Raw genomic sequence first — 13692 nt, forward strand, 5'->3', positions numbered from 1 at the left:
TTTTTTTGCTGTTTTCAGTGCTCACATCAACATATTATCAACATCTGCTGAGTAAGTATATAGGAGTTTGTGGCACTCAATGCTGTATTAAAATGAATGTCTTCACCCTTCTTTGAGTTTACCTTAAAACGTACGATAAAGCTTGCTTTCTTGTCAAGTTTCTTTGGTCATATTATGTTGCCGCTTAAAGGTGTTGTGAAATAAGTTTAACATTTTTTGACATGGTTTAAATTATCCTTAAGCTCATGGTGGTTCCCTTTACATTGTTAGGCTTTTTTTAATGCATGTTGAGTAGATATGTTCAAAAATAGATTTCACTGAAGCATTGTTGAACTTGCGTTACTTCACTTCTGGAAGTCACCCTTTATAGGTTGGGAGGTTAGCTTAATGGTTAAGTTGTTTACCTTACAGATGCAAGGTGCAGGGTTCAGTTCTCACATGTGGTAATTGGCTTGGCTTAAAGTGGTCCACAGGGGCAGTTAACCTAGTAGTAATCTATGAACCTAGTAGTAATCTATGAATCCAGTTGTCCTGGATTGTTATGACTTTGGAATTGAGCCTTGGGGGTGCAATGCCCCACACAAAAACCTGTCTTAGTTTTGGTGATTGTGTTTTTGTTATGTTAGTTTCATTCTGGTTCATTCTTATTTGATAGCTAATATTAGATCTGGTGCAGATATTAAAGCTGTAGGCAAAGAGTTTTGCTTTTATTTATGTGTTACCCCCAGAATGATGTCATGGGTGGTGTTTTACAAGGCTTTTTCTACAGCAGTACACAGTTTCAAAAAGAAAGTTGCTTCTTCAGCAATATGGACACTTGTGTTGTGATGTCATTACTGAAGCATATCATAAATTTAGTTTTAAAGTGAGATAGTTTGCCTGCATAATTTAACAGTAGTTGGTCCTTCTTGGGTTGCATGAGTTAGGGCACATGTGTCCTTTGTCTGCATGCTGCATTTAAATATATTACTCTGTGCTCCATGGACATGGTAAAATATTGGGGTACAGAAAATATCTGCCCTCTTCCTTTATATAAACACGCTAAATTATGTTTTAAGAGTGAGATTGCAGAAAAAATGAACAGGCCATCTTTGAACTTCAAAATGTAAAGCCTCAGAAGCAGTATAGTAAGCCATATGGTAGGCATTAATTCCCAAATCATTTAGGGCTCTTTGTGGTGCTGAATTGTGAATCACTGTGCACTGAATAACTCTTGAGCGGGCAGATTCACAGCCATTGCATCATGTTGGCACTATATTGCTTTCTGTGTTTTTGGGTAGACTTTGTCTAGATTTCTTTGCATGCTGCAAGTCTGCACATGATAATTTTTCATTTTTTGATTGCAGTATAAGGTGATAAGAATGATACATTTTGCATTTTTAATGATGATTACTACTGGATGTTACAAAGGAAGACATCAGTCTGGCGGGGTCTCTACAGTGTTAGATATATCTCTTAGTTGCAGTAGCCATCAGACGTGCCCTGTCTTAACAAAATAATTTATTTTTTGTTAAGTACCATTATTAAATTATCTATTGAGAAATGGGCAGACGTATTAACATAAAAGTACAAACATATTAACATTTTTATAGTTGTGCACTGTACATCACATATGTTTTCTTTCTTTTTCCAATTATTTACTCCAGATTTACATAAATTGCTCCAGTCCTGCCTCCCACTTACAAGGCAAGGATTCCTCCTGAGCAATATTCTGCATGTTTTCTTCCCACAGATTCCATTTATTTCTATGTAGTTTGTTCCTTCCCTTTTCTGAACATTGTATCTCTAGTTTTTTTTTTATCTCCTTTAAAGTATTCAGCACTTCAGTTACATTTGGTTAAGAGTTAGATTTCCATTTTCTCGTAACTACTTTTTTGGCAGTCAATAGCATTAAACTTAGTAAGGTCTTACTGTGTGTATAGGCAATTCAACTCCTATGTCCCAGCTCAAAAGAACCGTTTCCTTGATTACAACTGCTTGTTCCCCCAGTATTTCATTTAGATTACTCTGGAGGAAATTTTACCAACTTGTTACGGTCCCAAAAAAAAACTTAGTTTTAGTTACCTCTCTCTTTCATACCTTCAGCATTTGCTGTCTACATGAGGAAAAACTATCTGAAGTCTGTTGGGGGTACATGAATATCTGTGCCAACATTTCCAAACAAAAATCCTAAACCTGTTGGACTTTGGGAGGACATCTGTATCACTTTTAAAGATGCAATATTGTTTCTTTGCAGACTGCCTTTGCAGTCTCTCTTCTCAGTGTTTTCTAACCTCCTCCGATTGATTTTTATAGTTTTTGTGCAATATTTTATTTGCCCTACTTGTGATCCCTTTTTAACAGCATCTTTTCTAAACTCTACTAGAAATGATCTTTCACTAGGCACTCCTCTATCCCTTTTTCTTTGCCACTCCTCTGGTATCAAGCCCTGGTAGGGACATCCGTCTTAACTTGCTATCAAACGTCTACTTTGCCTCATCCCAATCTGTTACCCGTCCTTTAGTTATTTGCTCCCAACACCTTGGTTTCTTTGCCAATTTTCTGCATTAAATTCCAGTCCCCTATTGCTTATTTTTTGTGCCCCTAGTCAACCCTGTTGCAAAAATCTTTCTCCATTATAGTGTTTTAATCTCTATAGAATACATTTTGCAGCTTAGTGAATATCGTCTGTGTGGTGGGGGCTCTTAAGGATTTTTATCCTAAGTCCTACCCTCTGAAATTTGTGACCTCCCCCTCCATTTCATCATTCCTTTCCACTTTGTTTTATAACCTTTTGCTTGCGTTATGTATATGAGCTTTAACTGTGTTGCTTTGAAATGTACATTCAAATCTGATAATACTAAGGCACCTTGCCTTGTTCTATGGGCTGGATTAATTTATCCATCTCAGCTCTTGCTTTCTTCCCCTCCCAAATAAATACCTTCAGCTTTTCATTAATAATTGTCCACAACTTCTCTGGCTGATGACACAAAATAGGTTCATAGGTTAGTACTAAGTCAACTGCCCTTGAGAGCCATTTTAAGCCTAGCCAATTATCCTTTGTGAGACTCAAACCCTGCACCTTATGTTTGTAAGGCAAACACCTTAACCATTAGGCCACCCTCCCAACCCCAAAGAAGTTTCACTTGTATCAAGATTATATTACCCCAGATGGGACTCGAATCCATAATCCCTGATTTAAGAAGCCAGTGCCTTATCCATTGGGCCACTGGGGCCTGACAACAACCAACCCTTTTTATAAAACTAAAGGGACTAAAAACATTTTCACTGCTTGTTTTACTATCCATATCCATAATCCAGAGCTTCCAGTTTGTCCATTTTTATTTTGTCTTTTGTTTTCATGTTGTGTCCCCACAAATACTGGTATTTCTAAACCAATTCATGTTCATAGGTTCATACTAGGCTATCTGCCCTAGGGCATTTATAAGCCTAGCCAGAATGTTTGGCTTTCGCCACCCATTTTAAATGAATTTTGCTATGCCCTTTTTTGAGGTTAGTATACTGTGCCTGTGTCTAACAGTGACACAGAAGTGATACCCGGGGTAAATCTACGATCTCCCATCCACTCATCAAGATTCCTCTTGAAGAGAATCAGTGAGGGACTCTGCCTAACCTGAATTGGGATTTTACTCCAGAGTGAAGGGAGCCTCTGGGTTATGAATCTGTCCCTCCAGCATGTCCCATTTATTTCGGTGCTGAGGTTCAAGTCTCTCAAGCGTGTAGCTCGATGGGATTTGGATTTTCTAAGGTGCAGCATGTCCATTAATTCCGGGTTGGGCATGGCTTTATACGTCAGGCACAGATCGCCTCTGAACAGGCGGTATGCCACCGAGTAGAGCTGGAGTTTCTTTAACCGGACAGCATATGGCATCTGTTTGAGCCCTTTGATCCTCTTGGGGAGGTACTTTTGGGGTCTTTCCAGTTGCTGCAGGTGTCTGGTAAGGTACATCCCAAAAGGGGCATTGTACTCAATTATGGGCCTGATGAGGGATGAGTAAAGAGGCACGATGATTTCCCCTGATCTAGATTTGAATCCCTTCATGATTAGGTGGGCTATATAAAATGTTTTTCTAACCACTTTGGCCACATGGTTGTCAAATGAGAGATTTGGGTCCCTAATTACTTCTTTCTGTACTTAATGGATTACCACCTATGTGGTAATTTGTGGGCACTTTGTTTTTGCCAAAGGGGATGACTATACACTTTTTGGCGTTTAGCTTGAGGCTATGGCTCTGGCACCAGTTGTCTGTTTCTATGAGGCCCTTTTGGAGGATGCTTGTGTCGGCTGGAGAGTTGATTATGGTGCCCAGTTTGCAGTCATCTGCGAACTTGTTCAGCCGCAGTCCTTCCGTGTTGGCCTGTACATCCGAGAAATATATACCGAACAAGAGAGGTCCCAGGACTGAGCCTTGTGGGTTGCCACTTGTAACTGGTTTGGAGTCTGCCATGGCTCCAGCAATTCTAACCATGTTGGTTCTGTCCTTGAGCCAGTTTGCAACCCATCTAGTGACATAGGGGTTTATATTTAAGCTGGTGAGCTTATCTATAATGCCCGAGTGGGGTATTGTATCGAAGGCTTTTGCGAGGTCTAGGTAGGCTGTGTGGACCACCTTCCCCTCGTCAATGGCCTTGGTGACTGTTTCAAAGAAATCAACCAGGTTTAAGAGGCAGGATCTGCCCTTAAAGCCGAACTGGGTAGGATCCAGTGTCTGTAGGTTCCCAATATCTTTATTTATGAGGTCCATGATGATCCTTTCCATAGCTTTGCAGACCAAGCTAGTCAGGCTTATGGGGCAATAGTTTCCAGGATCCGTTGAGGCACCACATTTGTGGAGAGGGACCACAGTTGCTGTACTCCACTCTTTGGGTACATATCCTGTAGTAAGGCTGAGATTGAACAGTAGTTTTATGTTTGGCATTTAGCTCTTCTTGGAGTATATGTAGGACGCAGCCCGGGACACTGTCTGGTCCCATTGATGCTGTGTTTTTTGCTTTGGAGAGGGCGGATCTTACCTGAGCATCTGAGATGTCAGGGGGGCAGCACTCTGCTGGGATAGATATTTGCCCTTTGGTGGGGAGTTTGCGCTGAACCTGTCAGCTAGGATGTTGGCAATGTCTGTGGGTTCGGTGTATTTTTTGTCATTTTGGACTAATTCTGAGCATATCTGGGAATTACCACCCAGGTTCCTAACATAACTAAAGAAAACCTTGTGATTATCCTTAGTGTCCTGTGCAGTTTTTCTCTCGAAGCTGGCCTTAGACGATTTTATGAGTGCCCGTAGATTTTTGCTAATACTGATCAGAGATGCCTTCCCTTTTTGGAATTTTGCTCTATCATTTAGTAGCTTCCTCCTTCTGTTGTATAGTTTGTTTATGGCCATGACGTCTGCCTTTGGAGGATTGGGTCTTGGTTTTATTTGGGATCGCATGATCCATGCATTCCTGAAGGTGTTCATAGAATGCGTTTATAAAGGATTCTGCGGTCTGGGCTGTATATTCCACAGGCCCAGGGGCTTTGAAGGATTCCACCTCGGTTTTGAGGAGTGTGAAATTTGTTTTAGAGAAGTTTTTCACTGTGGTTTTCTGGGCAGGGGGTGGTGTCGGGATGTGAATATCCAGTGAGATTAGTTTATGGTCTGATCTTACCAGTGAGGGATACACTTCTGGTCTGGAGCATAGAGTCCCCATGTTGGTGATGATCAGGTCCAGTATGTTTTCCCCTCTTGAGGGAGTGGTAACAAGTTGTTCCATAGCATTTGAGTTTATAAATTCTAGGAACCTTTGGGCTAGGGTGTTGGAGCTAGAGTAATGCTTCCAGTCTATTTTTGGGTAGTTGAAGTCGCCCAATATAGTGGTGTTTGGAGAGACTATATACATATTTTGCCACTATAGCTTTTGGTTTTATCTTAATTAATTTTTATATCCTGAAAAGACTTGAAACTGTCTCAAAATATTCCACAACACTGAAATGTCCTTTTCTGGATTTATCAAGTAGGAAATGTCATTTGGAAATAACTTTTCTTGATTACCATGCAAGTTGTGTCCTTGATTTGGGAGTCTTTATTTGCCAGTGGCTGAAAATGTAAAGCAAATTACAGAAAACCTGTTTGGTTCTTCCTTTCAAACAAAGCTCATTAGAGAGGAGCCCTCCCTCATCAGTTTTTGACTCTGACCCGTCATTTATATATATGTATATATATATATATATATATATATATATATATATATATACGCTTAAAACTATTATTTTAACAGGGAATGCAAATGCTTCATTGCCGTACTCATAAAATCCCAGCTGAAGCTACAGAATGCTTTCTCTGCATCAAAACTCACCAACAGTGGCTATATTTTCTTGTGTTTGCTTCTCTGTGGACCATCTTTGTTCTATTAATGTTGACAAATGTGCTTTCCCCCCACAGAAAAGCACATTGATCCATGTCCATCAATTTTAGGCAACACCGTAGCCATTCTCTTAGCTAGTATAGAAGTACACTTTATAGTCATGGTTTAAATTGAAATGGGTCATTATGAATTTGGGTCCCAAGGGCTTGGTATTAAAGCCATCACAACTTTTTTCCAAGATGCTGCCCCCCCCCCTTTTTTATTTTTAAAAAGTACTGTTAAAACCTTTCAGATTGTTGTTTCCCCTCCTAACTTCCAGACTTCCACAGGAATGTGATGTCTGTTCTTGGAGGCTTCCTTATATATCAGCCTTTTTTTTTTTTTTTTTTTTTTTTTATCTAATCTCTTCCTATCTTTAATTGTTGAGCCTCGTCTTTGTTTAAACTTTTTCTGATTGTCTTCCATAATATTTCCATTTGTGACTTTTCTTGGTTTACGCATTGCTCTTCTTTTTGCTAATTTTCATAAAATTTCCAAAATATTGCTAATATCTCTATAGGATGTCTGGGTGTTTTTCTTATCATTGGCTCCCTAAGTTCAGCAGGAGGCTTTTCTACTTTCTTTTGTTTAAGTTGCTGTTCTAAAATGTGTGCGTGTTCTGGAATTCTTAAAAAACATAGCTGCAAATAGTTTCCAAAGGTTGTCTTATTTTCCCTTGATCACTCTGCATTTGATCCTTCTCTTATCAGATTCCCCTTTGCCTGCAATACTGTATCCTTAGTCAGCCCCTCTAAAGAAGTTGTAGTCATTTCCTATATTTTTCGCTTATTTAAGCTACATTTTCATTTTGTCCAACTTACTAGTTTTCTCATCTAAAGAAATTCCTGTCTTCTTGTATAATTCCCACTACCCGTTCCTTAAATGCCTGTTTTAACAGGTTAAGCAGAAAAGTGCCGGTGTATCGTTTTATTACTTAATTTCCCTGCATCCTTACTTTAATTTTTTATTGGTGTGTGATTTGAAATGGTTATTGTAGGCGTCAGTGTATTCAATTAAAAGACGTTTCTCTGACATAAAATTCTCACATTGGGATATTTAAATTCTGATTTCCTACTAAGGAATTTACATCATCCATACCACATATTCTCATATTTCATCAAAAGGCTACCCTCTCTTGTATTTTGCCTTCTAGATTCCCCTGATGCATCCTCACTGTTGCAAATGAAGTTCTAGTCCCTCCCAGTATCTGCTTAAAGCTGACTTTTTTCATATTGCACTGTTTTTACGCCCCACTGTAGAAGTTTCTGGTGGAATATTAAAACACAATCCTGTAATCCCCTTTTCTTGCTAATAGCCCCTTGATAACACAAATCTGTTGCTGTTTTTTTCACTTCTGTCACTATTGGAGTCCCTATAGCAGTCAGTGTTCCCTTTTTCTTTGTAACTGATATTCTCCTGTCTTCTCTTTGTCAAATTTACATGGATGTTCTTCGTGTTTCACTGTTGCAGTCATCACATTTGGGTTATCTGCTTGCAGTACCCTCAGTCGGCCTGATTAACAAAGTCTTGGGTCCTGCGTCTGTTGCTGTCCCTTCTTCTGTGATGTCAGGTCGTCAGGGGTATAAAACATGCAGCCGACGCCATTACATCAGTCTTTCTTGCTGTGCGGTGCCCGAAGCAGAAGCAGTTCGCAAGTGCCGGTCGGCCGACTCCTGAAATTTTCGTTTTCGAGTTTCAGAACCAAATTCTTCAACTAAAAGCTAAGTACCCTATTGGGGAAACTTTTTCTTGCTGTAAACTGATGTCAGTAAAATTAAATAATTTCATTACTTGTAAGATTTTCATTCTTACTGTATTCCTTGCCTAGGCCCTGACCACGACGTACCCCACTGTCAGTTTTGTGACTTATTTAAACCGCAAACTATCCGTCGCCGATATATTTTTGCTTCTAAATATTTTGGTGCTCGGTTCAATTGTCCTGATAAGTCTTCGGTAAGCCATCCGACTACCGACATTCCGAAAAAACACAAAGACGGAGATGGGCTGTCTAGGTCCAAAGCTGCCAACGGCTCTTCTAAACCAGTCGCCAGTGCTTTTGCAGCCCTTGATACCCGCTACTTCAGATTCGTAGGCCTCTACTGAGACCCATTCGGAGTCCGTTATGCTGCGAGATGCTTCAACTGTGGAACCTGCAGATGTTTCTACCTTGGATGGGTCCAGAGCCACTGCAGGCACTGGCTTCTGAGGGTGTATTCAGGCCTACTGACTTGCGTATTAAACCAATGCCATCTTCTTCTTCAAGGCCTAAAACTCGAACCATGCCTAGAAAACTTACGCCCAGACCGCATGGTCAGGCCTCTGTGCCTAAAAAAAACAAATGGTAGGAATGACTGAAGACCTTATTACTTTAATCAGCGGAAGCCAGCCTTCCCCCTCTAAGAGACCTAGGACTGAGTTTGCTTATGATACTTCTGACCAGGATTCTGAATTTTCTGTTTCCTCAGATGACCAGGATTTACCAGGGCAGATCCTAAGACCATTTTGCAGGGACCCAAGGGCATTAAAGCTACTACTGCCAAAAACCCTACCCCGTCTGATAGAGACTCCAGGGCGATGCAGAAAATTATGTTGATTCCTGATTGTGCTGAAAATAAGGATTTACAGGATTTACTGCATTCAGCTGAACAAGTTGGAAAACATACTTTGCAATGTGGTTTTGATTCATTAGAGGCATCTTGCAGGGCTGCTGTAACTGGGTCTGTACTTAGAAGGCATGCTTGGCTTAAGGAGCAATCCTTGCCAGATCATGTTAAAGCAAAATTACTGGATGCTCCCTTAAACCAGGACCGCCTGTTTGGCAACAAGGCAGAAGTTCTTAAAAAGATGGCGGAAAAATCTAAATCTGTGTAAACTGTTAAAAATTTTTACAAGTACAACCTCCAAGGTTTAGTAGGCATTGGCTTTCCAAGAATTGGTCCTTTCCTGCCTCTTCCAGACCTTCTCAGTCCATACCCAGATCCAGCAGAGCTCCCAGGCTTCAGTCCCAGGGTACGCACAGGACTAAGCAGTGGGGGAGGGGGGGGGTTTCCACTTCCATATCAGGGAGTAATAAAACTCCCCCTATGGAAAGCTGTCTCAGTGACTTCTTTTTAAAACTTCTCAACTGACTGCCCCTTGTGGGGAAAGATTTCTCTTCATGCAAAGAACTGGGAACTCATTACCCATGGCAAATGGTTTTTAAGTATAGTGTCCCAGGGATACCGATTTCACTTCCACACATTACCAACACCAAGCGGGTGGCCAGATCTACCCCCAAATCAGTGGGCAGAGGCCCAAAAGCAAGTACTTTCTTTCTTAAGCTCGGGGGCTATTCAGTTGGTACCAGAAGAGGAAAAGGGACAAGGTTTCTACTAGAGACTTTTCCTGATGCCCCGAAAAGACAATTCATGGCGTCCTGTCCTGGACCTGTCTACTCTAAACACCTTTTTGGTGATTTCAAAATTCAAGATGCTGACTTTTAACCAGTTGCTCCCTATGCTAGCAAAAACGCCTGGTTGGCAACACTAGATTTTAAAGGAAGCATACCTGCACGTCCCAATCAGGGAATCTTGCAGAAGATACCTACACTTCACACACTTATCAGTTCTCTGCACTGCCCTTTGTGAATACCCTGACCGCAAGAGATAAGCCAAAGTGCCTAGCTCCAGTCATTGCATTTTGCAGGCAAAGAAATATTCAAAGCTACCCATACCTGGATGATTGTCTAATTCAGGCAGAAAGCCAGGACATACTTTTGAATCATCTGGCCTTTCTAATAAGGGTGCTAACTTGTCTGGGGTACACCATAAACAAAAGGAAATCACACCTGGTACCCTGTCAACAAATTGTATTCCTGGGAGCAAGCTTGAATACAATTACCCAGATGGCTTTCCTCACGTCAGAGAAAAAAAATCATTTGACAACCTACTTCAAACAAGTGGCCACAAAAACACTGCTATCTGCAAGGCAAGTAGTACAAGCCTTGGGGTTCATGTCCTCCTGCATTCTTCTAATTCCATGTGCAAGACAGCATATGAGGAAACTACAATGGTATCTAAAAAGCCTGTGGTGTCAACATTCTCGGGATCTAGGATCTAGAAGCAGTGATTCCTATCATACCTTGCCTACGCCTAGAGTTCCTTTGGTGGGCAGAGGCCTGCCACCAAAACAAGGGACTACCATTCACACTACCCCCTGCCACCCAAACCCTAACAGACACATCAGACTATGCATGGGGGGGGGCTCACCTGGCAGTGAAGTGCATTCAGGGCAAATGGAACCTAGGTCAAAGGCACCTGCATATCAATCAAGAAGAAATGTTAGCTGTACAGAATGCGCTGACAGCCTTCAAGAACCACATTCTTCCAGGACAATTAATGGTAAAGACAGACAACACCACTGTTATGTGGTACATAAACAAGCAGGGGGGTATACATTCTTACCCTGTCTGCAGACTAGCCATGGCATTTTGGAACACAGCCCTGAGTTACCAAGTGCATCTACAAGCTCAGTTCCTGCCAGGAAAACTAAATACACTGGCAGACGAACTAAGAAGAAACCTCATGGACGCACACGAGTGGAAACTGGAGCCAATCATTTTCAACATGTTGACAAGCAAATGGTGGAGCCCAGATATAAACCTGTTTGCCTTCCCCCAGAACTATCATTTGGACAAATTTTGCACAAACAAGCTTGGAAAGTGGATGCTCTGTCCTTCAGCTGGAAAAACCTATCAGTTTGTGCCTTTCCTCCTCTGCCTCTGCTCTCCAAAGTAGTGCTAAAGATCAAACAAGACAAGCCAAGGACAGTTTTGATTGTACCAGACTGGCCCCACCAACACTGGTACCACATCTTGCGCAGTGCGTCACGTTTGGCCCCCATGGCACCTGCATCAGACTCCTATCCTATTGTCTCAGCAGGAGAACCAGATTCTTCACCCTCCGCTTCAAACACTGAACCGAGCAGCCTGGCTAATTACCTAAGCTCTCCTTTACCATCCCTCAGTAACCCAGTGATGGATATCATTTTAGAGGCAAGGAGGCCTAGTACTAGAAAATCTTATGCTGAAAAATGGAAAAGATTCTGTGCCTGGAACCAATCTCAAGGGATGAGCACAGTAGTGCCTAATTTAACTCAGATTTTACAATGCTTAACTGAGATGCTTCACAAGGGCCTGTCTTTCTCCGCCATCAAAATTCACACCGCAGCCATTTCAGCTTATTATAACACAGAACCTCCCCTCTTCTCTCATCCACTGCTCAAGCAGTTCCTCAGGGAGGCCAGAAATTTACGACCACCCAGGAGAGCTTCAACTCCAGCCTGGTACCTTAACTTTGTATTGGAGAAACTCACTCTTCCTCCTTTCAAGGCTGCTGCTACTGCAGGCTTAAAATTCCTTTCTTGGAAAACCGCTTTCCTTTTAGCAATCACTTCAGCAGGAAGGGTATCTGAATTACAGGCCCTTATGGCAGTGGAGCCTTTCATCATGTTTCATGCAGACAGGGTGTCCCTCAGGACCAATCCCTCCTTCATGCCCAAGGTGGTGTCCAGTATGGCCCTTAATTGGTCCATTCATTTGTCAACCTTCTTTCCTAATCCACAGAACAAAGGGAAATGGATACTGTACTCCTTAGATGTGCACAGACAACTTAGATTCTGCTTGGACAGGACTAAACCTCAAAGGAAATCTGAACAAATGCTGTTGGCATTTGCTGCAGGGGCAGAGGGGAAGGCTATTTCAAAGCCAACTATTTCCAAATGGATAGGCCATTGCATTCATTTCTGCTACAAGCACCATGGAAAACCTATCTCACAGGAGATCTGACCCCACTCAACCAGGGCTGCATCTGTCTCTACAGCCTTTCTCAGAAGCGTCCATACCAGGGGCATCCTAGAAGCTGCTACCTGGAGTTCTGTACATACTTTCACCAAGCATTACCATCTGCCAATTCTCTCTAAATCCAGAGCTGGCTTTGCCACTGCAATCTTGCAGGGCCTTATAACTGTCCTAATGCTATCTAAATTCCTCCTCCCATCCTGAGCTTTGGGAATCTACCCAAATGTGATGACTGCAACAGTGAAACACCAAGAACATAGTACAGTTACCATAAATGTAGATGTTTATATATACAGATGTGTGTGTGTGTGTGTGTGTGTGTGTGTGTGTGTGTGTATGTGTATATAATTGCTTCCTATTAGGGGGGCACCTGACATCTGGGGCAAGAAAAACTGATGGTAATGGCAGTCATCACATTTGGGTTATCTGCTTGCAGTAGCCGTCAGTCGGCATGATTAGCCAAGTCTTGGGTCCTGCGTCGGTTGCTGTCCCTTCTTCAGTGACGTCAGGTCGTCAGGGGTATAAAACATGCAGCTGATGCCATTACATCAGTTTTTCTTGCCCCAGATGTTGGTTGCCCCCTAATGGGAAGCAATTAAATTTATAAATAAACAAGGTTAATACCTCCAGCAAAACAAAAAAGCAAATACACCAACACGCATTTAAGCATAGTAAAAGAGAGTAGAGGTATAGCCAAAAGAAGTCAGGGGGCTTGAGGGAGGGTAACCAGGACTGCAACAGTGAATACACTTGAACGTCTACATTTATGGTAAGGGTACACAACTGTACTTCTTACCCCCCAAGCAACCAAACTACATGGTGATGGGCACGTACAGAAGCTGCAGTATTCCAGCCCCCATTAGTAGGAATTTGCTCCATATAAAAACATCATTTTCAAGAACTAGAATATAATTAGGGTTGATGGTTACCTTTCGAGCCCTAGGCAGTGCCTCCAACCTTTGCCCACAAGAGGACCAGGACTCTAAGGCTATTTTTCGATAAAACAGAAGCACCCATCCTTAGGAAATCCCCTCAATGCTGAGACACATACACCCACCAGCTGCCATGCAGGCATGCAACAGATGTGTAGTATACCCCTTTATCTACACAGGCACCAGCTTCACTTTCAAACACATCAACTGAGATTTTAACCTCAAAGGCACCTGCAACTGTCACTCTGCTTTTGTAGTTTACGCCGCTATCTGAGAGACCTGCAACTCCTACATAGGAAAGACCGCTCGCAAGCTCTCAGAATGAAAGAACACCATGGGGCAGTCCACAAGAAAGACCATCACAATGCGCTAGGCAGACACAGCTCTCTCTGCCCCAACTTTATCAAATTTAATTTTTTTGTACTCTATCAAGTACAAGAATTCTTTTTTTGGGGTTTTAATTTTGGTGGACCCGGAAAGTAAAGAAATTTAAAAAATGGCCCCCCCCAACCCTTTTTTTTCCCCCAATTGCCCCGAAAAACG

General features: G+C 41.9%; 1 protein-coding gene across 1 annotated transcript in view; it reads left to right on the forward strand.

The window, feature by feature from the left end:
• FAM13B (family with sequence similarity 13 member B) overlaps window positions 1-13692 on the forward strand; it is a 2585606-nt gene that overhangs the window by 956923 nt on the left and 1614991 nt on the right. The window contains exon 8 of the mRNA XM_044069837.1: window positions 19-51. Within this exon, the coding sequence (XP_043925772.1) occupies window positions 19-51 (33 nt within the window). The remainder of the gene's footprint in view (window positions 1-18; window positions 52-13692) is intronic.

Source organism: Protopterus annectens, chromosome 4.part0, assembly GCF_019279795.1.
Source record: "Protopterus annectens isolate FY-2018-M chromosome 4.part0, PAN1.0, whole genome shotgun sequence".
NCBI classification, from domain to species: Eukaryota; Metazoa; Chordata; order Ceratodontiformes; family Protopteridae; genus Protopterus; species Protopterus annectens.